We start from the raw sequence: 26137 nt of genomic DNA, 5'->3' as shown, positions 1-26137 counted from the left end.
GACAGGGAGTGTGCACAGAGCCTGTACTGAATCACACGAAACCTGTGCGGCTACATACTATGGAGCCGTAGACAATCTATGTGCCACGTATAGTGATCCGTACAGTGCCAAATTAGGAAGATATTCTTACCTAGAAGTAATATCTTCAAAATATAAGGTCCAAGGGAACATGACACGTCTGGAATCGGAGGCATATACAGTAGGACTCCATAGAAGTCTATGGACACCATATTATGGCTTCATACAGAGCTGTAATCTGTGCGTGTGCATGAAGCCTTAGGCCTTATTCACATGAATGTTGAATACGTCCGTGTGATGGCCGTTAAAACAACGACTGTCACACGGATGCATGTTTTTCAATGGGCCCATTCACATGGCCGTTGTTTCAATGGACCGTATGAAGGGTCCGTTGAAAAATAGAACATGTCCTATTATCTTCTGTTTTCACGGATCCCTTCATAGGTGCAAATATATGGGGATCCGTGAAAGCGGAACCCGCACAGGGGCACCTCGGACGTGAAAAACGTCAAGTTTTTCATGTCCGAGTTTCCCCACACTCGTGTGAATCTAGCCTTAGTCACATGTGTCAGAAACCAATAATAGTTGGAAATATTCTTCCAAGTACTTAGTTTCTCATATAGTATTTTAGATTATATTTACATAAGTAACAAACAAGAAAAGATAAGTGTATGAAATATTATTGTAGACAGGATAAGAAACTAACCAAGAGCCATCCTTGATACAATGACAAAAGTTCGTTCTGGTACAAGAAAACCACCATCAGGATCATTCCGCAAATTATAACAGATACATTTTGCACAATTAAGGAAGTCTGTGCCACTGTAAAAAACATAAAAATAAAGAAGAGACAATGTAGTTAGAAAAGGTCTGAACATATTAAATGATTTTATATTTCCTCTATTTTAAAAAAAAAGACAGACTCTCTGATACATAATTACCTGTATAAAAAGTCTAGAATACTCCAGGAAGGAGAGGGGAGTATTTATTGTCTTACTCTTACCCTTCATCACCCCCTGCCTACATGGACGCCAATCACATGATGTAAAGGAGTGTAAGTCTGATGTGTACATTAAAATCTATGCACAAAATCTGAACACAATTATCCGTTATCATACGTTTTCACCCATTTTATATTTATTTTATACTTTTTAAACAACTGACTTTTATTAGTTTATTTAAAAAAAGGGGGGTCTTAGTTTGGTATTGTTACATACTGCAGCAAAGCTAACAGAAGAACAACTACCCACTGAGCAGAGTGGGCTGGCCCTCCCGAATTTATACCTCTACTTTCTTGCTAGCCAACTGGTTTATGTCTGGAGGTGATTTACTCATAGACACTTTAATCCCTGTACTGAGCTAGAGGCTTCACTTCTCGGCTCCTATAAAGCCCTGGTAAACTCTATCTATAGACCCCCCCTCCCCCCTGGGACACACGCTGACAGTCCCAATGCAGACTACTCTGAAGGTTTGGCAGAGATCAATGCTGCTCTGTAACTTAGAGGAGCGGCCCTGGTCGCCTAGGACACCGCTTTGGCATAATCCGTTTCTGCCACAGTTGCGGCAACTTCCTGGTCCTGGTGAGTGGGCAGCCTTGGGTAGATTGACCTTGGAGGATGTGGTGGTAGACGATAAAGTGGCCACCTTTGTACAACTCAGATCCAAACACCAGATGCCGATCCATCTCATGTTCTGTTACTTCCAGCTTCGACACGCTCTTTGGTCGCAAATTGTGGGATATAATGTTAGATTTTGTACATCCCTGGTGAAGGATTGGGTGACGCAGGAGACGTTGGCTAAACGTTTATCCACGCTTTACAGGCAATTATTCACTGTATCTTCTACTGAACTCGATAGAGCCCTGAACTGATGATCTCAGACTCTTCCTTCCATTTCCGCGGATGATCATAAGGAAATGCTATCTGCTTTAAGAGGTCCCTTGATATCTACGAGAGATCGACTTAGTCAAATAAAGTTTTTCCACCAAATTTACTACACCCCTTTCAAATTACTTAGAATGGGACGTATACCTTCTCCTGTCTGCCCGCGTTGCCAGGGAGCTGCTGGCTCCTTCCTACATAGGTTCTGGGAATGTCTGATTATTAATAATTTATGGGCTAAGGTAAAAGAATTTCTTGAAACTAAAGTAGGACTTCCTCGTATACTTGAACCCAAAACATGTCTCTTATTATTGGTACATTATACCTACTATAGCTGTTAGATCTCTTATGACACTGATATTGTTTTATGCAACAACAAAAAAATAGACTACTGAATTGGAAATGTCCAAAGGCTCCTACATTGTCAGCATGGATTGCGTCGGTTAATTCTACCCTGACACTTTTTAAACTCACTTATGAAGCACGTGAATGCCCTGATAAGTTTTCTAAAGTGTGGAGTTCTTGGATAGCCAACCCTCATACTAACTCATAACTGGTCATTGCTCAAGTTGCTTGGGCCTGAACTTTGCTAATGTCTCTCTGCGGTCCCCCATTCCTCCACTAAAGTCTACCAGTAACTGGTCATCAGCAGACTTTGTTTTACATATTTTCCTGATAAAGAAAGGCTATTAGTTAAGGGTTTTTTTTTTTGTTCTCTAATATATATGAATATTGATATGTGAAGAAATGTATCCATATGTTTGTTTTTTTAATAATTCAACTTATACACCTGGTACTATTGTTCTTCTAATGCTATGTTCACATCTGCATCAGGGCTCCGTTTCGATGTTCCGTCTGAGCTTTCTGTCAGAACGGAGCCCTGACTGACACAAACTGAAACCATAGGTTTCCATTTCCATCACCATTGATTTCAATGGTGACGGATCCGGTGCCAATAACTTTAGTTTGTGTTGTGCAAGGGTCCCATCGTTTTGACGGGATGAATTCCGTAGGGAAGTAGATATTCTGTGCCAGTCTGAACGGATTTGCTCTGTACATGCTCCATACTGTACATGCCTCAAGTACAATAGGCATGCAGTAGCTTAAATGGCATCTGAGATGAGCAAATGTGCTTCTGTAAAGCGGTCAAATATTTGAATATTTAATATAAATATTTAATATAAACTAGTTAACCCCTTGGAGAACTAGCCAATTTTCTTTTCTTTTTTTTTTTCATTTGTCGATCGTCGCATTCCAAAAGCTTTTACTTATTTTTTTCCATTGAAATAGCCGTATGAGGGTTTGTATTAAACTTTAAATATTAAATAATATTGGGAAGTGGAATGGAAATAAAGCAGCATTTCCTCCATTGTTTTTTGGGGTTTACTGTGCAGTGCAGTAAAAATGGCATGTTATCTTTATTCTGCAGGTCAATACGATTACAGGGATACCAAATTTATGTTTGTTTTATTTTTTACTACCATTATAAAATCAAACTTTTGTTTTATGTCGCCATATTCTGAGACCCATAACTTTTTTATTTTTCTGTATATGGATCAATATGAGAGCATCTTTTTTGCAGGATGAGCTGTATTTTTTATTGGTACTTTTGAGGTACATACGACTTTTTGATCACTTTTTATTCTATTTTTCTTGGGAAGTGAAGAACCAAAAAACAGCAAATCTGGCATTGTAAACATTTTTCGTTACGTCGCACCCCAGCAGGTTAAATAACATGATATTTTGGGAGTTCTGACTTTTACGAACGCGTTGATACTAATTATTACAACAAAAAGGTGATAACAATTTTTGCAACAAATGGTAAAAGTTTTTGTTTTTTTACTTTTATATTTTTTAGATATATTTTGAACATTTTTAACTTTTCTTTTTTTTAGTTCCTCTTGAGGACTTTACCATGCGATCGTTAGATTACTCATGCAACACACTGTAATAGTTATGTATTGCCTGTAACTGTGCTCAGGTAATAAATGAGAGACCACCTATCGCACAAGTGATGTCTGAAAGGTAGACCACAATAGTGTGCACCACCTGAGTAAGTATATAGGAGTGAGGAAAGGAAAAGGGATTGGGATAAGTATGTGGTCAATTAATATGTAACTTTTATTAATTAGTTGAAATGTTAAATACTTTTGTGTCAAAAAAGACAAAAGTATAATAGGTATGATACCTTTATTGGCTAACCATAAAAGTTCTATATGCAAGCTTTCAGAGCACAGAGGCCCCTTCTTCAGGCAGTTTACAAATGAATGACTTAGAAAAAAGCACAACATTTAGATGTTACACAAAAACAATTAGTACATGAGGTGATACATCATTAAGATAAGCCGGGGCAATAAAACTGAGGTTATAGGGGTGATGACTTAGGAGTTAAGGCGTCTGGAGTCAGTCTGATGGGGGACGTGACGTGTGTCCATGTAGTGGCTCATAAATCCTGGTGTTAGATTGAGGCCTTGTGTCAATGACTGGAATTTTATCATCATCTTGAATTCCCAAATTTTTCTTTCTCTGTTGTTTTTAAAATGACCCTTCAGAATGAGTACCTTTAAATCTGCCAAACTGTGATCAGGTCCAGAGAAGTGTTTTCCCACGGGTGTATCCACCTCCTGTTTTATTGTATGTCTGTGAAGATTCATCCTGGTTTGTAGTTTTTGTATTGTTTCTCCAATGTAGATTCCTTTATTGATGCACCTTGTACACAGGATCATGTACGCTACATTGGAGGATGTACAGGAGAACGTGCCAGTGATTTTATAGTCCTGCTGCGTGTTTGGTATCTGGATGGTGTTTGATGACCAGATGTTGGTACAGGTCTTGCATTTTCTACTGTTGCAAGGAAAAGTGCCAGTCTCTGATGGTGGTGAGAGGGCACTTCTGACCAGGAGATTCCTTAGGTTTGGTGGCTGTTTGTAGGCAAGGAGTGGTAAATCTGGGAATATTTCATTCAGTTTATTGTCTTTGTTAAATATGGGTTGGAGATCAGCAGCAATTTTCCTCAAGATGTTCATTTGGGGGTTGTATATGACCACTAGGGGAACCCTGCTGTTGTCTTCCTTCTTTTTGTACTCCAGAAGATTGCTCCTTGGAATTCTTGTTGCTCTGTAGATCTGATCATCTATAATCCTTGGATGGTATCCCTGTTGTAAGAATGTATTCCTCAGTGATAGCAGGTGTTGTTTTGTGTCTTCACAGTCTGAACAGATCCGTATGTATCGCAGAGCCTGGCTGTAGATGATGGATTTCTTTATGTGTCTCGGATGGAAGCTGTTCCATCTCAGATATGCTGGACGGCCTGTAGGTTTATGGTAGATTGTTGTTTGTATGGTATTGTCTCTCATGTATATGGTCATGTCCAGAAAATGTATTTGAGATGTAGAGTAGTTGAGAGTGAGTTTGATGGTAGGATGGAACTTGTTGAAGTTTTTGTGGAAAGAAAGCAGTTCATGTTCAGAGCCTGTCCAGATTATCAGCAGGTCATCAATGTACCGGAAATATGCTAGAGGTTTAGTTGCGCAGGTTGATAAAAACTCTTCCTCTAGTTTGGCCATGAACAGGTTAGCATATTGTGTTGACATTTTGCTACCCATAGCGCTTCCCATACATTGCAGATATATGTCTTTGTCAAATAAAAAATAATTGTGATGGAGTACGAACCTGATGAGTTGTAGGGCTGGCTCTGTCGCTAGATTGTTCTTTTGAAGAAAGTGTTGGCATGCGGCTATGCCATCCTCATGGGGGATGTTAGAATATAAAGATTCCACATCCATATTAATTAGTTAAAATAAACACATTTTATTAAGATGCCTAAAGTGCAGGACAGCCGTTCAGGCTGATTTTGGAGCGTAAAAGCCTTGAAAGAAGCCCGAAAACCGTATCCCATTGATTTCAATTGGAAATACACGGTGCTGTTCACATAAGGTCTATTTTTACACTGCTGAAGTCAAAAAACGCCTCGTAAAAAAAGTTTTGTAAGGCATAGTTCATACACAGTTTTATGCAGGCAGAAAAAAAAAAATCAGATTTTGACCTGCCTGCACTTTTTTGCCACGTCTTTCGCAGCATTTTTCACCCATGGTCATTGCAGCTACTGCAAGTACCGCGGGCAAAAAAAGCAGCGAAACACGCTTGGAAACAAGAAAGGACATGCCGATTTGTTTTCCCACATGCGACTACAAGCCATCTGGGAATAAAAACGCTTCTGCCTCCCATTTAAATCAATGAGGGAAGCGATTTCGGCCCAAAAAAATCTGCGCAAAAAAACTCTGTTTGAACTGGCCCTAAAAAATAGTAGAATGTCACTTCTTGAGGAGTTTTTCCATTGACACTACAAAATCTGCTAACCAAAAGCCTCAAAATAAGCTTCAAATTAAAAAAACAAAGCTTCATCTTCAAAAAGCCTTGAAATAAGAGGCTGTTTTCCCTTGAAATTAGTCTCGTAATTTTCAGACACTTCTTTTTATACATGTGAACATGATGCCATAGTCCCTCCGCGTATGGCACGGGCTCAGCACCTGAGCCTGTTCCACATTAAGGTAACGCACATCCTCCGTATATGTACAGTGGACGTCGCTAATGTACACACAAACTTAGAGACAATATAAAAAAAGACTTAACCTTTTCCCGCACCAAGACCAAGACGTGGTGCGCGGGGGGCGGTGATGTATGGAGCGGACTCTCGCTGAGCATGCTACGTATGCTGCGGGTGTCAGTTGTGTATTACAGATGACAACCTGGACTAACGGCCAGGAACAGCGATCAGGATAGTTACAGCAATATAATTGGATTGCAGTTTAGTGTTGATCGTTTCCAGCACTGACCGAGACTCTTTGCTGTCTCTAAATACGCTTTCTTTCTTTAAAGTGACCACAATTTTGTCTTATCCCGACCTTATTACTAGGAGCTGTAAATGGATAGACGATCTTGCTCACTATTTTACCTCTGTTTCTATGATACATCAATGCGGCAACACATGCTGACTCAGGACACCTAGGTCATGCTTTTGAACAACCTCTGCTGTAATGATAGGGGTAGGGAAACGGACAAGTGAGCCCTAATCTACCCGCCACTCTGTCCCTGCCTACTTGCAACGACCCGCCCTAGGCGACGGGGTACAACTGGGCGGCGGTCCCTATGCTCAGTAAGTGAATGAGACAAACAGACAAGGGTACACAAAGCTAAGGGAAATGGGGCAGTTGCCCACGGCAACACCGTGAGCAACAAGAGAGGTGAACGAGCCGAGTCAAACCAGGAGTGTACGAGGTACCAAACGCAGAGCAGGAGAGTAGTCAGTAAGCCAGGGTCAGTATGCAGCAGGATCAAATAGTCAGAAGCTGTAGCAAGGCCAGGAAACTACACGAGAAGAATCACAAGCAAAGGAGGAACAGGAAAGGCAGGTATAAATAGACAGAGGGCGGGAGCTAGCTGAGTCTGGCCAGGCTGCGATAGGCTCTCCCACTCCTAAGCCTGCCAGCCTGAGTGGTGGAAGCTGGAGTCAGTCTCAGAGACATAGACTCAGGTGCCGACTGATTACCTATGGGCGTTAACCCCGAAGCTGTGCCTGGCAGATCCTTTACAGTACCCCCCTTTTATGAGGGGCCACCGGACCCTTTCTAAGTGGACCTGGTTTATTGGGGAAACGAAGGTGGAACTTCCTGACCAATACCCCAGCGTGAACATCCCGGGCGGGTACCCAAGTCCTCTCCTCAGGCCCGTATCCTCTCCAATGGACCAGGTACTGGAGGGAGCCTTGGACCATCTTGCTGTCCACAATCTTGGCCACCTCGAATTCCACCCCCTCAGGGGTGAGAACGGGAACAGGAGGTCTCCTCGAGGGAGTCAAGGACGGGGAGCAGCGTTTAAGGAGGGAGGCATGAAACACGTCGTGTATTCGAAAAGATGGGGGCAACTCCAGTCGGAAGGAGACAGGATTGAGGACTTCAATGACCTTATACGGCCCAATACACCGGGGAGCAAATTTCTTGGACGGGACCTTAAGGCGCAAGTTCCTAGACGATAACCACACCAGATCCCCGACCATAAATAAGGGGTTAGCAGAACGTCTTCTATCCGCCTGAGTTTTTTGTACGCTCTGGGACGCCTCTAGGTTCTTCTGAACCTGGGCCCAGACTGTGCACAGTTCCCGATGAACGACCTCTACCTCGGGATTGTTGGAACTACCAGGTGAAACGGAGGAGAACCGTGGATTAAACCCAAAATTACAGAAAAAGGGGGAGACCCCTGACGAGTTACTGACCCGGTTATTAAGGGAAAATTCGGCGAGGGGAATGAATGAGACCCAATAATATTGACAGTCAGAGATAAAACACCTTAAATATTGTTCTAGAGATTGATTAGTCCTCTCGGTTTGGCCATTAGTTTCAGGATGGAAGGCAGAGGAGAAGGACAGATCAATCTCCAACTTTTTACAGAAGGCTCTCCAAAACAATGAAACAAATTGTACCCCTCTGTCCGAAACAATATTGACAGGGACCCCATGGAGACGCAGGATGTGTTTGACAAACAAGGTAGCTAACGTCTTGGCATTGGGTAGTTTCTTGAGGGGCACAAAGTGGCACATCTTACTGAAGCGGTCTACTACAACCCACACCACCGACTTGCCTTGAGATGGAGGCAAATCGGTGATAAAATCCATGGAGATATGGGTCCAAGGTCTCTGGGGAATGGGCAAAGAACGTAGTAAGCCCACTGGTCAGGACCTGGGAGTCTTGGAGCTAGCACAAACCTCACAAGCGGCGACGTAGGCCTTAACATCTTTAGGCAACCCAGGCCACCAATAGTTTCTGGCAATGAGGTGTTTGGTACCCAGGACGCCTGGATGACCAGATAGTGCGGAGTCATGATTTTCCCTAAGTACCCTTAGCCGGAATTGCAGGGGAACAAACAGCTTGTCCTCAGGAAGGTTCCCGGGAGCTGAACCTTGATCAGCCGCAATTTCTGAGACTAAATCAGAATCAATAGAAGAAATGATTATACCAGGAGGCAGAATACAAGCAGGATCTTCCTCCGAAGGGGGGCTGGCCATGAAGCTACGCGACAGTGCATCGGCCTTAATATTTTTAGACCCAGCCCTATAGGTAACCAAAAAGTTGAATCTGGTAAAAAATAGCGCCCATCGAGCTTGTCTCGGGTTTAGCCTAAAGGCAGATTCTAGGAAAACCAGATTCTTGTGGTCGGTAAGGACCGTTACCTGGTGCCTAGCCCCCTCCAGGAAGTGGCGCCACTCTTCAAATGCCCATTTAATGGCTAAGAGTTCGCGGTTGCCAATATCATAGTTACTCTCAGTGGGCTAAAAATTCCTGGAGAAGTAGGCATAGGGACGGAGATGGGTGAGGGACCTGGTACCCTGGGACAAGACAGCCCCCACTCCCACCTCGGATGCGTCAACTTCCACGATAAATGGCTCCATTTGGTTAGGCTGAACCAGCACCGGGGCCGAGATAAAGCACTTCTTAAGGACCTCAAAAGCCTGGACAGCCTCAGGGGGCCAGTGGAGGAGATCAGCACCTTTGCGAGTGAGGTCCGTAAGAGGCTTAGCGATGACCGAGAAGTTAGCAATAAATCTCCTGTAATAATTAGCGAACCCCAAGAAACACTGTAACGCCTTCAGGGAGGCAGGTTGGACCCATTCCGCCACAGCCTGGACCTTGGCGGGGTCCATGCGGAATTCATGAGGAGTGAGGATTTGACCCAAAAATGGTATCTCCTGTATCCCAAACACACATTTTTCGATTTTCGCAAAAAGTTTGTTTTCCCGAAGGACCTGGAGCACCTTCCTGACATGCTCAATGTGGGAGGACAAGTCCATGGAAAACACCAGTATGTCATCAAGGTACACTACAAGAAATACCCCCAGGTAATCCCTTAAAATTTCATTTATGAAATTCTGGAAGACCGCAGGAGCATTACACAACCCAAAGGGCATGACGAGGTATTCGAAATGACCTTCGGGCGTGTTAAACGCAGTCTTCCACTCATCCCCCTCTTTGATGCGGATAAGGTTATACGCCCCCCGTAGATCAAACTTAGAGAACCATTGGGCCCCCTGAACCTGATTAAAGAGATCAGGAATCAAAGGAAGGGGATACTGGTTCCTTACAGTGACCTTATTCAAGTTACGGTAGTCAATGCATGGCCTAAGACCACCATCCTTCTTCCCTACGAAGAAGAAGCCAGCACCTACCGGAGAAGTAGAGGGGCGAATGTAACCCTTGGCCAGGCATTCCTGGATATACTCTCTCATGGCTTCACGTTCGGGACAAGAAAGATTAAATATCCTACCCTTAGGGAGCTTAGCTCCTGGTACCAATTCGATAGCGCAATCGTATTCTCTATGAGGAGGTAACACTTCGGAGGCCTCCTTAGAGAAAACATCAGCGAAGTCCTGCACAAACTCAGGTAGCGTGTTCACCTCCTCAGGGGGAGAAATGGAATTAACAGCAAAACATGACGTCAAGCATTCATTACCCCATTTGGTAAGCTCCCCAGTATTCCAGTCAAACGTGGGATTATGCAACTGTAACCAGGGAAGGCCTAAAACCAAATCGGACGATAATCCCTGCATCAACAGTACAGAGCACTGCTCCAAATTCATGGAGCCAACAAGGAGTTCAAAAACAGGGGTATGCTGTGTAAAATAACCATTAGCAAGAGGAGTGGAGTCGATACCCACTACCGGGACAGGTTTAGGCAAATCAATCAAAGGCATAGCTAGAGACATAGCAAATTCCACAGACATGATATTAGCAGAAGACCCTGAATCCACAAAGGCACTGCCGGTAGCAGACCTACCACCAAAAGAGACCTGAAAGGGAAGCAAGATTTTATTACGTTTCATATTTACGGGAAATACCTGTGCGCCCAAGTGACCTCCCCGATGATCACTTAGGCGCAGAAGTTTTCCGGCTGCTTATTCTTACGCCTAGGACAGGTGTTCACTTGATGCTTGTCATCCCCACAATAGAAGCAGAGACCATTCTTCCTGCGGAACTCTCTACGTTGTCGGGGGGACACGGAGGCCCCGAGTTGCATAGGTACCTCCGAGTCTTCCGTGGAAGAGCGAAGCAACGGGACCTCGGGAGGCATCATGGGGGAGTCAGAGGGGAAAACACAAAGTTGTCGTTCCCTGAGACGTCGGTCAAGTCGTACCGCTAAAGCCATAACCTGGTCTAGGGAGTCAGAAGAGGGATAGCTAACTAGCAGGTCTTTCAGGGCGTTCGACAGACCCAACCTAAACTGGCACCTTAAGGCAGGGTCATTTCACCGAGAAGCTACGCACCACTTCCTAAAGTCAGAACAATACTCCTCAACAGGTCTCTTACCCTGACGTAAGGTCACCAGCTGACTCTCGGCAAAGGCAGTCCTGTCAGTCTCGTCATAAATGAGTCCGAGAGCAGAAAATAAACTATCAACGGAGGAAAGTTCAGGGGCGTCAGGAGCCAAGGAGAAGGCCCACTCTTGGGGCCCTTCCTGGAGCCGGGACATAATTATACCCACCCGCTGGCTCTCAGAACCTGAGGAGTGAGGCTTTAAGCGAAAGTAGAGCCTACAACTCTCCCGAAAGGAGAGAAAAGTCCTCCGGTCCCCTGAGAACCGGTCAGGCAACTTGACGTGGGGTTCAAGAGGTGAGGTGAGGGGCACTACCATGGTAGCGTCAGGCTGGTTGACCCTCTGAGCCAGGGCCTGGACCTGTAGGGAGAGACCCTGCATTTGCTGGGCCAGGGTCTCAAGGGGGTCCATAGTAGAGACAGGGACCAGGGTAGACTAGGTAATGGGCTTGTGATTATGTAATGATAGGGGTAGGGAAACGGACAAGTGAGCCCTAATCTACCCGCCACTCTGTCCCTGCCTACTTGCAACGACCCGCCCTAGGCGACGGGGTACAACTGGGCGGCGGTCCCTACGCTCAGTAAGTGCACGAGACAAACAGACAAGGGTACACAAAGCTAAGGGAAATGGGGCAGTTGCCCACGGCAACACCGTGAGCAACAAGAGAGGTGAACGAGCCGAGTCAAACCAGGAGTGTACGAGGTACCAAACGCAGAGCAGGAGAGTAGTCAGTAAGCCAGGGTCAGTATGGAGCAGGATCAAATAGTCAGAAGCTGTAGCAAGGCCAGGAAACCACACGAGAAGAATCACAAGCAAAGGAGGAACAGGAAAGGCAGGTATAAATAGACCGAGGGCGGGAGCTAGCTGAGTCTGGCCAGGCTGCGATAGGCTCTCCCACTCCTAAGCCTGCCAGCCTGAGTGGTGGAAGCTGGAGTCAGTCTCAGAGACATAGACTCAGGTGCCGACTGATTACCTATGGGCGTTAACCCCGAAGCTGTGTCCGGCAGATCCTTTACACCTGCCCTATTTTTTGGAGTGTAGGACATGTTGCATTAAATATGGGTGGACTGGAGAGGAGATAGATTGAGACATTTTAATAACAGTGTTGTCTGCTGTTCCTGTCGAGCTGCACAGTAGAATTGCCACACAAATTCTAAGCTTGTAAACCCTTTTCTGCTCTTGCCCATCATGGATGATGATACTAACCTTTTCTCTGCCCTAGACCACCACTGATGCTGATATAAGGGGTTGTGCGGCGCCTCTCAACTATTTTAATTATTATGACTCGTGCAAGGTACCTGCCAGGTTTTGGACGATTATTTCGGCATCTGTCCCGTTCGGCGTAAAATAGAGTCTCTCCATGCCCGATACCAAATTGGGCAGAAGTGAGAGGCACCACACAGCCCCTTTAACCCCTTCAACATCCTAGGCCACCAGAGATTCTGCAATTCACCCGTCACTGTCCATCAGGCATGTCGATATTCACCTCATCATGGCTCTAGACCTAGATGGATGCTAGGCATTAACTTCTTTACTGCCTCAAACTACCAGGGATGTTGGTATTATCCCCTTGACTACTGTAGACCACCAAGGTTGTTACCATTACCTCTTATCTACCCTAGGTTTTATAATAAGCCCTTTATCCCAAAGTCCACTATGTAGGAAAAATGTTGTCTTGTTGGTGGGGGTTGGGAGCTGTAGACAAAACAGTGTGGATTTTTTCAACTATAATCGAGGTAAAGTTGTTTACATTTTTCAGGTTTGATTCACTGGAACAATTAAAAAGCATATATAACCTTTAGAGGGAACAAGTCACATTTAAAATGCAGTCCAATCTGGGGGCAGAATGTTATAGAGCAGGAGTAGACGAGCAGGTCGATGTATGTTTTTGTAGCAAAAGATTCAGTATTACTTGCAGGGCCGGCCTTAGGGGTGTGCGACCTGTGCCTTTGCACAGGGAGCATCACTCCAGCAGGTGGAAGGGGGTGTTGCGCTGGTTCCCTTCCCCTGCTTGTTTCAGAAGCTCCCGGGCCCGGCGACTCAGCAGCCGCCTTTCCGCCTGGCACGCTTCTTCACTCAGTACCTTCGCTACCTAGCGGCGACACTGGGCATGAGGTGCGCCCGCGACAGGTCCCCCCCCCATGGGCGGCGGCGCAACTAGCAGCCACTGCTACAGCTGTAGCGATGGCACTATAGCAGAGCAGGGACGTATCTCCCTGCTTTTCTCTCTACACTGTAGCACCCTGAAGGAGCAGAATGCCCATGTGGCCGGGGATTCCGCTTCTGGAGTGCTCCGCTTGATGTCTCTGTCCATATATCGACAGTAACATCAGTGGAAACTCCTGAAGCAGAATCCCCGTCCACAGCGTTGCTGACTCAATTTAGATTGCTCGGATTTGGACTAATTGTATAAAAAATTGGTTAAGAATGTCTACATGTAACTACATCATTATCCATCCACCCTTTTGAATACTATAATGTATTACCTTTCAGCCGTGGGTTCTTATCAACCCAGTCTCCAATTATAGCTCCAAGGAGAAGGACAGAGCCTGCAATCACAAGTCCGTACACAGCAGTGAGAAGTAAACTATTTCCATACAGTTCTACCAAGAACAGAGCCACAGCAAAGTGCCACATACGATCTCCCTGTAACAAAGAGAAAACAAATTATCAAACCTTCTTAAAATAAAATATATAATTATTTTTTCACCTTTGAGGGGTATAACTCAGACATTTAAGGGGAACTAAACGTTTGACAAACTTCTGACATTTCATAGTGACATGTCAGAAGTTTTGATTGGTGGATTTGATCAGTCCGAGCACTGAGATCCCCACCAATCGCAAAAATGAAGCGGCAGTTGCGCTTGTGTGAGCGCTCAGCCGCTTAGTTTCTGTTCGGCTTTTTCCGGAAAGCTGATGTATCGGAGTACGGCTCATTAATTTACGGAAAGAGCCGAACAGTCACACGAGCGCTTCTGCTGCTTCATTTTAGCGATTGGTGGGGGGTCTCAGTGCTTGGACCCCCAGCAATCAAAACTTCTGACATGTCACTATGACATGTCAGAAGTTTTTCAAACGTTTAGTTACCCTTTAAAGACATCAAAACATGTTAATCAATGAACATGATAATAAAAAGACTGTCAATAACCCATTCTAACCCATGATGTGCAGTATTTTTTAAATGAATAACAAAGCAGGTTTCGCATAAGCACAATACAGGTGCATTATTTCACCCATATTATGGTCGCAAATCTTGGCACTGATAAAGAGCATCAAAGATCCCATGATAAATATTTTGCAATGGAATAGTGCATATATCTCCAGAACAAGGGTTCCCCAACCCTCGTCCCTCCTGGCGAAGGATAAATGGAGAGGAGGGTGCGCAAGTGCACGGCTGTCTCTATTCTGTTCTACGGGGGATATGGAAACAGCTGAGCAAGCTTTCTGGAGATATCAGACATTTATGGCATAGGCAGCAAGTATAAACTCTGTACATCGTAAATTTTAATTTTGAGGAGTTATTCTGTGTCTAATGTTTTGTTTCAGTCAGACAATGTGTCCTGGTGTCTACTTTCAGAAAATATATGCGTATAGGATTTAAGAATGCATTTTTTATTTTACAATACAGGTTTTATTTGCGCATGTCAAAAGTGTGAAAATTGTCCTGGTTCTCTGAGGTCTAAACAAGGGGTACTTAAAGGGAATGTGTTGCTAGAAAAAAAATAATATATTTTTTAGTTAAACTGTCAGTATATAAATAATTACACATTGTTCTAATTTTTTCACAAGTCAGGAAATATTATAATTTAGATTCTAATTTATAACATTTCCATGTGCTGGTCACTAGAAGGAGCAATTCCCAAAATTGCAGCATTGGCATGTGGTAAAGCAACCTCATTGCTTTATGCTGCAAAATTGGAGAAGACACACTCACTCTAGCATCCTCAAAACAATCCCCCCTTCTTTATCCTGGCTAGTGCCACAAGAAAGGAGGGGGTTGAATGTTCAAACCTCCTACACTGTGTGCTGCCATTTTTTGAGCGAATGCACAGTGTATGAGGATTAGATACAGTGGTAATCAGACAGTATAACACGAACATACACACACATCACATACACAAACATAACTTACCTGCTCCTGTCGCCGCTCCCTCCGCTCCTAGTCCTTGCTTCTGAACATATGGACAGAAGCCGCGACTGGAAGTAGTCATCTTACTGTCCGGCCGCGGCTTCCGGTCCACATCATAAGGGCGCCGGATGTCGCTCTGCCGAAGACTTTACTTTTGGACTATGTGGGAGCGGCACATGCGCCGTTCCCACACAGACGGCGTACACTATAATGAATGGAACGGCTCCCGTTCGCATTCTCTATGGGATGTATGTTCCGTATTCCATCTCTGTATGTGTCGTTAATCGACACATAAAGAGATGAAAAAAAAATGGCAGCCCCCATAGAGAAGTAAAAGAAAGAAAAAAGAAAAAAGTACAGCACAAAAACACAAATAAATAAAATTTATTTTAATGACATAATAAAAGCAATAACATATAAAAATAAAATTTTTTCGTGACACCTTCCCTTTAACTTCTTTTAGCAAGGTTCCATTTACCTGGGTCTGTTGTAAGTTGAAAGTCCGAGCTGAACACCAACCGTACGAATATGTACACCTGGGTCGGATTTTGGCAATTCCGACCCATGGACTGTAGCAGAAATCCCATCTGCACCCTGTAGCACAAAGACTATTGTATATAGTGCCACACAATGTCCCTTATAAATAATGCCACAGTGCTCCTGTAGATAGTGTAAAGGATCTGCCAGGCACAGCTTCTGTATCAACGCCCATAGGTAATCAGTCTGCACCTGCTTCTGTGTCTGTGAGACTGACTCCTTCTTCGACCACTCAGGATGGCAGGCTTAGGAGTGGGAGAGCCTATCGCAGCCTGGACAGACGGAGCTAGCTCCCGCCCTCTGTCTATTTATACCTGCCTTTCCTGTTCCACCTTGCTTGTGATTCTTCTCATTTAGTTTCCCGGTCCTGCTGCAGCTTCTTGAACTATTTGTCCCTGCTTCATATTGACCCTGGCTTACTGACTACTCTCCTGCTCTGCGTTTGGTACCTCGTACACTCCTGGTTTGACTCGGCTTATTCACTACTCTCCTGCTCTGCGTTTGGTACCTCGTACACTCCTGGTTTGACTCGGCTCGTTCACTACTCTTGTTGCTCACGGTGTTGCCGTGGGCAACTGCCCCATTTCCCTTAGCTGCTGTGTACCCTTGTTTGTTTGTTTGTCTGTCGTGCACTTATTGAGCGTAGGGACCGTCACCCAGTTGTACCCCGTCGCCTAGGGCGGGTCGTTGCAAGTAGGCAGGGACTGAGTGGCGGGTAGATTAGGGCTCACTTGTCTGTTTCCCTACCCCTATCATTACATAATCACAAGCCCATATACCTAGTCTACCCTGGTCCCAGACACTACCATGGACCCCCTTGAGACCCTGGCTCAGCAAATGCAGGGTCTCTCCCTACAGGTCCAGGCCCTGGCTCAGAGGGTCAACCAGCCTGATGCTACCATGGTAGTGCCCCTCACCTCACCTCTTGAACCCCACCTCAAGTTGCCTGACCGGTTCTCAGGGGACCGGAAGACTTTTCTCTCCTTTCGTGAGAGTTGTAGGCTCTACTTTCGCTTAAAGCCCCCTAAGGGTAGGATATTTAATCTCTCTTGTCCTGAACGTGAAGCCATGAGAGAGTATATCCAGGAATGCCTGGCCAAGGGTTACATTCGCCCCTCTACTTCTCCGGTAGGTGCTGGCTTCTTCCTCGTAGGGAAGAAGGATGGTGGTCTTAGGCCATGCATTGACTACCGAAACTTGAATCAGGTCACTGTGAGGAACCAGTATCCCCTTCCTTTCATTCCTGATCTCTTTAATCAGGTTCAGGGGGCCCAATGGTTCTCTAAGTTTGATCTACGGGGGGCTTATAACTTTATCCGCATCAAAGAGGGGGATGAGTGGAAGACTGCGTTTAACACGCCCGAAGGTCATTTCGAATACCTCGTCATGCCCTTTGGGTTGTGTAATGCTCCCGCGGTCTTCCAGAATTTCATTAATTAGATTTTAAGAGACTATCTGGGGGTATTTCTTGTAGTGTAACTTGATGACATACTTGTGTTTTCCAAGGACTGGTCCTCCCACATTGAGCATGTCAGGAAGGTGCTCCAGGTCCTTCGAGAAAACAAACTGTTTGCGAAGACCGAAAAATGTGTGTTTGGGGTGCAGGAGATACCATTTTTGGGTCAAATCCTCACTCCTCATGAATTCCGCATGGACCCCGCCAAGGTCCAGGCTGTGGCGGAATGGGTCCAACCTGCCTCCCTGAAGGCGTTACAGTGCTTCCTGGGGTTCGCTAATTATTACATGAGATTTATTGCTAACTTCTCGGTCATCGCTAAGCCTCTTACGGATCTCACTCGCAAAGGTGCTGATCTCCTCCACTGGCATCCTGAGGCTGTCCAGGCTTTTGAAGTCCTTAAGAAGTGCTTTATCTCGGCCCCGGTGCTGGTTCAGCCCAACCAAATGGAGCCATTTATCGTGGAGGTTGACGCGTCCGAGGTGGGAGTGGGGGCTGTCTTGTCCCAGGGTACCAGGTCCCTCACCCATCTCCGTCCCTGTGCCTACTTCTCCAGGAAGTTTTCGCCCACTGAGAGGAACTATGATATTGGCAACCGTGAACTCTTAGCCATTAAATGGGCATTTGAAGAGTGGCGCCACTTCTTGGAGGGGGCTAGGCACCAGGTAACGGTCCTTACCGACCACAAGAATCTGGTTTTCCTAGAATCTGCCCGGAGGCTAAACCCGAGACAAGCTCGATGGGCGTTATTTTTTACCAGATTCAATTTTTTGGTTACCTATAGGGCTGGGTCTAAAAATATTAAGGCTGATGCACTGTCGCGTAGTTTCATGGCCAGCCCTCCTTCGGAGGAAGATCCTGCTTGTATTTTGCCTCCAAGTATAATAATTTCCTCTATTGATTCTGATTTAGTCTCTGAAATTGCGGCTGATCAAGGTTCAGCTCCCGGGAACCTTCCTGAGAACAAGCTGTTTGTTCCCCTGCAATTCCGGCTAAGGGTACTTAGGAAAAATCATGACTCCGCACTATCTGGTCATCCAGGCATCCTGGGTACCAAGCACCTCATTGCCAGAAACTATTGGTGGCCTGGGTTGCCTAAAGACGTTAAGGCCTACGCCACCGCTTGTGAAGTTTGTGCTAGGTCCAAGACTCCAAGGTCCCGACCAGCGGGCTTACTATGTTCTTTGCCCATTCACCAGAGACCTTGGACCCATATCTCCATGGATTTTATCACCGATTTGCCTCCATCTCAAGGCAAGTCGGTGGTGTGGGTTGTAGTAGACCGCTTCAGTAAGATGTGCCACTTTGTGCCCCTCAAGAAACTACTCAATGCCAAGACGTTAGCTACCTTGTTTGTCAAACACATCCTGCGTCTCCATGGGGTCCCTGTCAATATTGTTTCGGACAGAGGGGTACAATTTGTTTCATTGTTTTGGAGAGCCTTCTGTAAAAAGTTGGAGATTGATCTGTCCTTCTCCTCTGCCTTCCATCCTGAAACTAATGGCCAAACTGAGAGGACTAATCAGTCTCTAGAGCAATATTTAAGGTGTTTTATTTCTGACTGTCAATATGATTGGGTCTCATTCATTCCCCTCGCCGAATTTTCCCTTAATAACCGGGTCAGTAACTTGTCAGGGGTCTCCCCCTTTTTCTGTAATTTTGGGTTTAATCCACGGTTCTCCTCCGTTTCACCTGGTAGTTCCAACAATCCCGAGGTAGAGGTCGTTCATCGGGAACTGTGCACAGTCTGGGCCCAGGTTCAGAAGAACCTAGAGGCGTCCCAGAGCATACAAAAAGCTCAGGCGGATAGAAGACGTTCTGCTAACCCCTTGTTTATGGTCGGGGATCTGGTGTGGCTATCGTCAAAAAATTTGCGCCTGAAAGTCCCGTCCAAGAAGTTTGCTCCCCAGTTTATAGGGCCATACAAGGTCATTGAAGTCCTCAATCCTGTCTCCTTCCGACTGGAGTTGGCCCCATCTTTTCGAGTACACGACGTGTTTCATGCCTCCCTCCTTAAACGCTACTCCCCCTCCTTGGCTCCCTCGAGGAAACCTCCGGTCCCTGTTCTCACCCCTGAGGGGGTAGAATTCGAGGTGGCCAAGATTATGGACAGCAGGATGGTCCAAGGCTCCCTCCAGTACCTGGTCCATTGGAGAGGATACGAGCCTGAGGAGAGGACGTGGGCACCCGCCCGGGATGTTCATGCTGGGATATTGGTCAGGAGGTTCCACCTTCGTTTCCCCAATAAACCAGGTCCACTTAGAAAGGGTCCGGTGGCCCCTCATAAAAGGGGGGTACTGTAAAGGATCTGCCAGGCACAGCTTCTGTATCAACGCCCATAGGTAATAAGTCTGCACCTGCTCCTGTGTCTGTGAGACTGACTCCTTCTTCCACCACTCAGGATGGCAGACTTAGGAGTGGGAGAGCCTATCGCAGCCTGGCCAGACGGAGCTAGCTCCCGCCCTCTGTCTATTTATACCTGCCTTTCCTGTTCCTCCTTGCTTGTGATTCTTCTCATTTGGTTTCCTGGCCCTGCTGCAGCTTCTTGAACTATTTGTCCCTGCTTCATATTGACCCTGGCTTACTGACTACTCTCCTGCTCTGCGTTTGGTACCTCGTACACTCCTGGTTTGACTCGGCTTGTTCACTACTCTCCTGCTCTGCGTTTGGTACCTCGTACACTCCTGGTTTGACTCGGCTCGTTCACTACTCTTGTTGCTCCCGGTGTTGCCGTGGGCAACTGCCCCATTTCCCTTAGCTGCTGTGTCCCCTTGTTTGTTTGTCTGTCGTGCACTTATTGAGCGTAGGGACCGTCGCCCAGTTGTACCCCGTCGCCTAAGGCGGGTCATTGCAAACAGGCAGGGACTGAGTGGTGGGTAGATTAGGGCTCACTTGTCTGTTTCCCTACCCCTATCATTACAGATAGTGCCACACAATGTCCCTTCTAAATAATGCCACAGTGCTCCTGTAGATAGTGCCACAGTCCGCCCTGTAGATAGTGCCACAGTGGCCCTTGTAAATTGTGCCAAAGTGACCCCTGTATAGTGCCACACAGTGACTTCTGAAGATAGTGCAACATAGTGCCCCCTGAACATAGTGTCACACAGTCGTCGTCCCCCTGTACCTTGCCACCTGTAGGAAGTGAAGGGGTTTCCTGGTCTTTATTTACTTTGCTGAGGCATTGATATGGCGTATCGGCACGAGATCAGGACCACAGGTGCTGAAGCAGCAGAGGATTAAAGAGGTTATCTGGGTTTTTCTAAATCAATTACTTATCCTTAGAATAGGTCATCAATAGTAGATTGGTGGGGGTCTGACTCTCGGCACTCCCACCGATCAGCTGTTTTAAGGGACCGCCACATTCCTACAAGCTCCGCAGCCTCTTTATTATGAGCATAGTTTTCCTTTTCATTGATTCTTTCACTTGAATGGGACCACGATGCAATACCTTGCACAGTCACTATGAATTTAAAGGGGTTATGTGAGGACCAAAAATTATTAACAGTGTACTCACTGCAGTATGTGAGTACACTTGCTAATATAAATTATGGTCCCCCATCGCCTCTTGCATGGCCTAAACAGGCAGTTGCTGAAGGCAGACCCAGGGGGCCTTTGTTAGGACTCCGGCTACCACAAAAATCCATTGGCGCCCCACGGTCACGTCGTGGGTGTGCCGATGGGGTGACAGAAGGAGCTTCCTTCCATTGTCAAACACCTTAAATGCCGCGGTCGCTATTGTACAGTACAAACGAGATCAGAGTGACAGATAAATCCATCACGAAGCGGGAACTAGCACCTGCTTGTGACATATATATCTGTCACTCGTCATTAAGTACAAACTAAAAGGAAAAGCATGTAAACAATGAAGAGGCTACGGCGCTCATAGGCCCCCTTCAAACAGCTAATCGGCAGGGGTGCAGAGAGTTGGACCTTCACCGATCTAATATTCATGGCCTATCCTAAGGATGGGCCATCAAGGAGATAACTCCTTTAATGGTCTTTTCTTCCGTATGTGATCACATTTGCAGCAAGCAGGGTCTCTTTTCTTTTTTTTAAAAACCAGAAAACCCTTAAAAATGTTGGTGTGTAAAGTAAAGTATGAAAGTGATGGCAGCATATTTTGTGTTAACATTTGGGTTTTCTTCCTCAAGTGAGTTTAAAGAGGCTGTCACCAGATTCTCAAATCCCTATCTCCTATAGCATGTGATCGGCGCTGCAATGTAGATAACAGTAACGTTTTAGTTTTTTTTTAAAACGTTCATTTTTGGCCAAGTTATGAGCTATTTTATATATATGCAAATGAGCTTTGAAATGGACAACGGGGCGTGTATTGTGTTTTTAACTGGGCGTGTTTATGTGTATGACGCTGACCAATCAGTGACCAGTCAGCGTCAACACTCCTCTCCATTCATTTACACAGCTGCACAGCGTTCGTACTAGAACGATGTGCAGCCACATACACAAGTGTCCTGATAATGAATACACATGAAATCCAGCCTGGACGTCATGTGTACTCAGAATTCTGACTCTTTTCTCTGAGATTTCCAGCAAGGGAAACAAAATCTCGTTTACCTCGTAATCTCGCGAGATTACGAGTCGCTTGCTGAAATCTCAGAGAAAAGAGTCAGAAGTGTTAGGCTGGGTTCACACGACCTATTTTCAAGCGTAAACGAGGCGTATTATGCCTCGATTTACGCCTGAAAATACGGCTCCAATACATCGGCAAACATCTGCCCATTCATTTGAATGGGTTTGCCGACGTACTGTGCCGACGACCTTTCAATTACGCGTCATCGTTTGACAGCTGTCAAACGACGACGCGTAAATTGACTGCCTCGGCAAAGAAGTGCAGGACACTTCTTTGCAACGTAATTTGAGCCGTTCTTCATTGAAGTCAATGAAGAACAGCTCAAGATTTACGAGCGTCACAGACAACTCGCAAAATGCGAGGAGGAGCTTTTACGTCTGAAACGACGCAGCTGTTTTCTCCTGAAAACAGTCTGTCTTTTCAGACGTAAAAGCCTGCTACCGTGTGCACATACCCTTAGGATTCTGAATACACATGACATCCAGGCTGGAGGTCATGTGTATTCATTATGAGGACACTTGTGTATGTGGCTGCACATCGTTCTAGTAAGAACACTATGTGCTGTGTAAATGAATGGAGAGGAGTGTATGACGCTGACTGGTCACTGATTGGTCAGCGTCATACACACAATACACGCCCAGTTGGACATAACGAAAAAAAAATGCCCAGTTGTCCATTAGAAAGGCTCATTTGCATATATATAAAATAGCTCATAACTTGGCCAAAAATGAACGTTTTTAAAAAAAACAAAAAACGTTACTGTTATCTACATTGCAGCGCCGATCACATGCTATAGGAGATAGGGATTTGAGAATCTGGTGACAGAGCCTCTTTAATATTATTTTCTGTTCATCCAACAATCCATTGACTGTCCAATAATTGAGAACGTTTGATCAAACACCTATCAGGCCCAAAAATTTATTTTTTAAATTTGCAACATTTTGTACAGGCGGTTTTTTTCAGGTGTCTTTTAAGATCTTTTGAGAAGCGAATGGTGGAAAAACTCCTGAAAAAAGTATGTCATACCTAGAGAATGCTGCTTTTTGATAAAAATACTACTGACTTCAAAGGCCACATAAACGTCACAAGTTGAAAACTTTATATATGTATAAATTTTTATATTTTACTATATTCTTTTAACATCCTGCCCCCCCCAATTAACACCAAAAAGAACTCAGTAAAAATGCCATGGAAGAAGTTGCTAAAAGCGGTGTGTGAAACTGGCCAATGAGAATACTGGTGTTTTTCATTAAAGGGGTATTTATTTATATTTAAAGGTGTTCCTTATGTGAAGTTATGAAAACTTGCCAATATATTTCTTTTTCTTTTTTGTTCCGTTCTTGAGATATCGTTTCTGTTGTATTCCAGGTCCCTTTGTGAGTTTACAATCTGTTTCCTATGAATACGACCACCGCCGAGATTCTGATGCGGTGGCCGGGCTTGCGCAGATGCTACTGAACAGTTTGAGGAATATGGCCGGGTTCTCGGGAGTGAGCATTTGAAGAGCATGCGCAGTAGCTCCTGACCCGGCCACCTCTCTGCTGTGCTATAGAAGTGCATAGGACAGCTCTCAGACATGCGCAGTAGTCAGAGAGCCGTCCTATTCAGAAGTTCAGCTAATGTCTGCACATGCCAGCTAAGACATAGCAGAGTCCTTACCAAGGCTGTTACAACGCTCTGAACAGTGGCGTAACTACCGCCGTAGCAGCAGTAGCGGCTGCTACGGGGGCCCGCGGCATGAGGGGGCTCGTGTCGCCCGCCGGCACGGGCCCCCACCATGGCCGGAGGCTCCGCTAGCAGCCGCTATGGCTGCTACAGCGCGACGCCACTGAACAGTACCGCAGAGCAGGGAGGTATCTCCCCGCTCTGCCATTAAACAAAAGACATGTATCCCCTATCCACAGGATAGGGGATACATGTGTGATCGCTGGCAGCGATAGGGAGAACGGGGGACTGAAAGTTCCCTGAAGTTCTCCATCACAAACCTCGGACTTCCGGGGTCTGTGTCGGCAGCTCCGGAGAAATGAATGGAGCGCCGGTCCCGCTTGTGCGCATGCGTGACCAGCGCTCCTTTCATTTTTAGTGAGCTGCGCAGACGCCGGAAGTCAGAGTTGAGTGATGGAGAACTTCGGGGTACTTTCAGTCCCCCCGTTCTCTCTATCGCTGCAGGCGATCACACATGTATCCCCTATCCTGTGGATAGGGGATACATGTCTTTTATTAGGACACACTGTAGGTCGCAATTTTTTGGGAGGGGGGGCGCTGTATGGCGTTCCCTACAGGGTGGGGGACGCTGTATGGCGTTCCCTACAGGGTGGGGGACGCTGTATGGCGTTCCCTACAGGGGGGGGACGCTGTATGGCGTTCCCTACAGGGGGGGGACGCTGTATGGCGTTCCCTACAGGGGGGGGGACGCTGTATGGCGCTCCCTACAGGGGGGGGGGGACGCTGTATGGCGTTCCCTACAGGGGGGGGGACGCTGTATGGCGTTCCCTACAGGGGGGACGCTGTATGGCGTTCCCTACAGGGGGGGGGGACGCTGTATGGGTTCCCTACAGGGGACGACGCTGTATGGCATTCCCTTCAGGGGGGACGACGCTGTATGGCGTTCCCTACAGGGGGGACGCTGTATGGCATTCCCTACAGGGGGGGACGCTGTATGGCGTTCCCTAAATGGGGGGCTGTATGGCGTTCCCTACAGGGGGGGCTGTATGGCGTTCCCTACAGACCCCCCTGTAGGGAACGCCATACAGACTCCCTGTAGGTAATGCCATACAGTCCCCCCTGTAGATAATGCCAGACAGCCCCCTCTGTAGGGAACGCCATACAGCCCCCCCGTAGATAACGCCATACAGTCTCCAATCTAGATAACGCCATACAGCCCCCTCTGTAGATAGCGCCATACAGTCCCCCTGTAGATCGCGCCATACAGCCCCACTGTAGATAGCGCCATACAGCCCCCCCTGTAGGGAACGCCATACAGCCCCCCTGTAGATAACGCCATACAGTCCCCCCTGTAGATAACGCCATACAGCCCCCCTGTAGATAGCGCCATACAGCCCCCCCTGTAGATAGTGCCATACAGCTCCCCCCCTGTAGGGAACGCCATACAGTCCCCCCTGTAGGGAACGCCATACAGTCCCCCCTGTAGGGAACGCCATACAGTCCCCCCTGTAGGGAACGCCATACAGTCCCCCCTGTAGGGAACGCCATACAGTCCCCCCTGTAGGGAACGCCATACAGTCCCCCCTGTAGGGAACGCCATACAGTCCCCCCTGTAGGGAACGCCATACAGTCCCCCCCCCTGTAGGGAACGCCATACAGTCCCCCCCCCTGTAGGGAACGCCATACAGTCCCCCCCCCTGTAGGGAACGCCATACAGTCCCCCCCTGTAGGGAACGCCATACAGTCCCCCCCTGTAGGGAACGCCATACAGTCCCCCCCTGTAGGGAACGCCATACAGTCCCCCCTGTAGGGAACGCCATACAGTCCCCCCTGTAGGGAACGCCATACAGTCCCCCCCTGTAGGGAACGCCATACAGTCCCCCCCTGTAGGGAACGCCATACAGTCCCCCCCCTGTGGGGAACGCCATACACCCCCCCCCCCCCGTAGATAATGCCATACAGCCCCCTCTGTAGATATCGACAAAGGGGGCTGTATGGCGTTATCTACAGGGGGGCTGTGTGGCGTTATCAAAAGGGGGGGTTTGTAAAAAAGGCACTATCTACAAGGGGGGGGTTGTGTGACACCCAGGGGAGGGGGGGCCCCAGTCAAAAGTTTGCTATGGGGCCCAGTCTTTCCTAGTTACGCCCCTGGCTCTGAAGCACTGTTATCTCTATATGCAAATATAGAGATAACAGTGTAAACTTTGCAAAGTAAGCTCATGGTGACGGCCCTGATAACGGGCTCTGCTACAGTCATCTCTGCACAGACGAACATGCACAGATCAGCTGAAACAGCTGCTGACCGAAAAAGTCCACTCCACCAATGTTGACGTTATTACACTGAAACAGGAGATGGTAATGAGAGGGGAATGGGAAACCTCCTTTACCATTCCTGTTAGAACACAGTGGCACAGAATTGTACCCCCTGATGCTGCATGTAGTAATATTTATAGCAGCAGTGTCGGGAGCGCGCACACACACCTACAAGCAGTGCTGTGATA

The 26137-nt window shown here is 46.6% G+C and overlaps 1 protein-coding gene across 1 annotated transcript in view; it reads right to left on the bottom strand.

Moving 5' to 3' along the window:
* Window positions 1-26137, bottom strand: part of SLC40A1 (solute carrier family 40 member 1) — a 59494-nt gene that overhangs the window by 18980 nt on the left and 14377 nt on the right. The window contains exons 3-4 of the mRNA XM_075829937.1: window positions 13748-13907; window positions 725-840 (exon numbers count right to left, since the gene is read on the bottom strand). Of these exons, the coding sequence (XP_075686052.1) occupies window positions 725-840; window positions 13748-13907 (276 nt within the window). The remainder of the gene's footprint in view (window positions 1-724; window positions 841-13747; window positions 13908-26137) is intronic.

Source organism: Rhinoderma darwinii, chromosome 6 (assembly GCF_050947455.1).
Source record: "Rhinoderma darwinii isolate aRhiDar2 chromosome 6, aRhiDar2.hap1, whole genome shotgun sequence".
Taxonomy (NCBI): Eukaryota; Metazoa; Chordata; class Amphibia; order Anura; family Rhinodermatidae; genus Rhinoderma; species Rhinoderma darwinii.
This window is presented reverse-complemented; position numbering and strand designations above follow the sequence as displayed.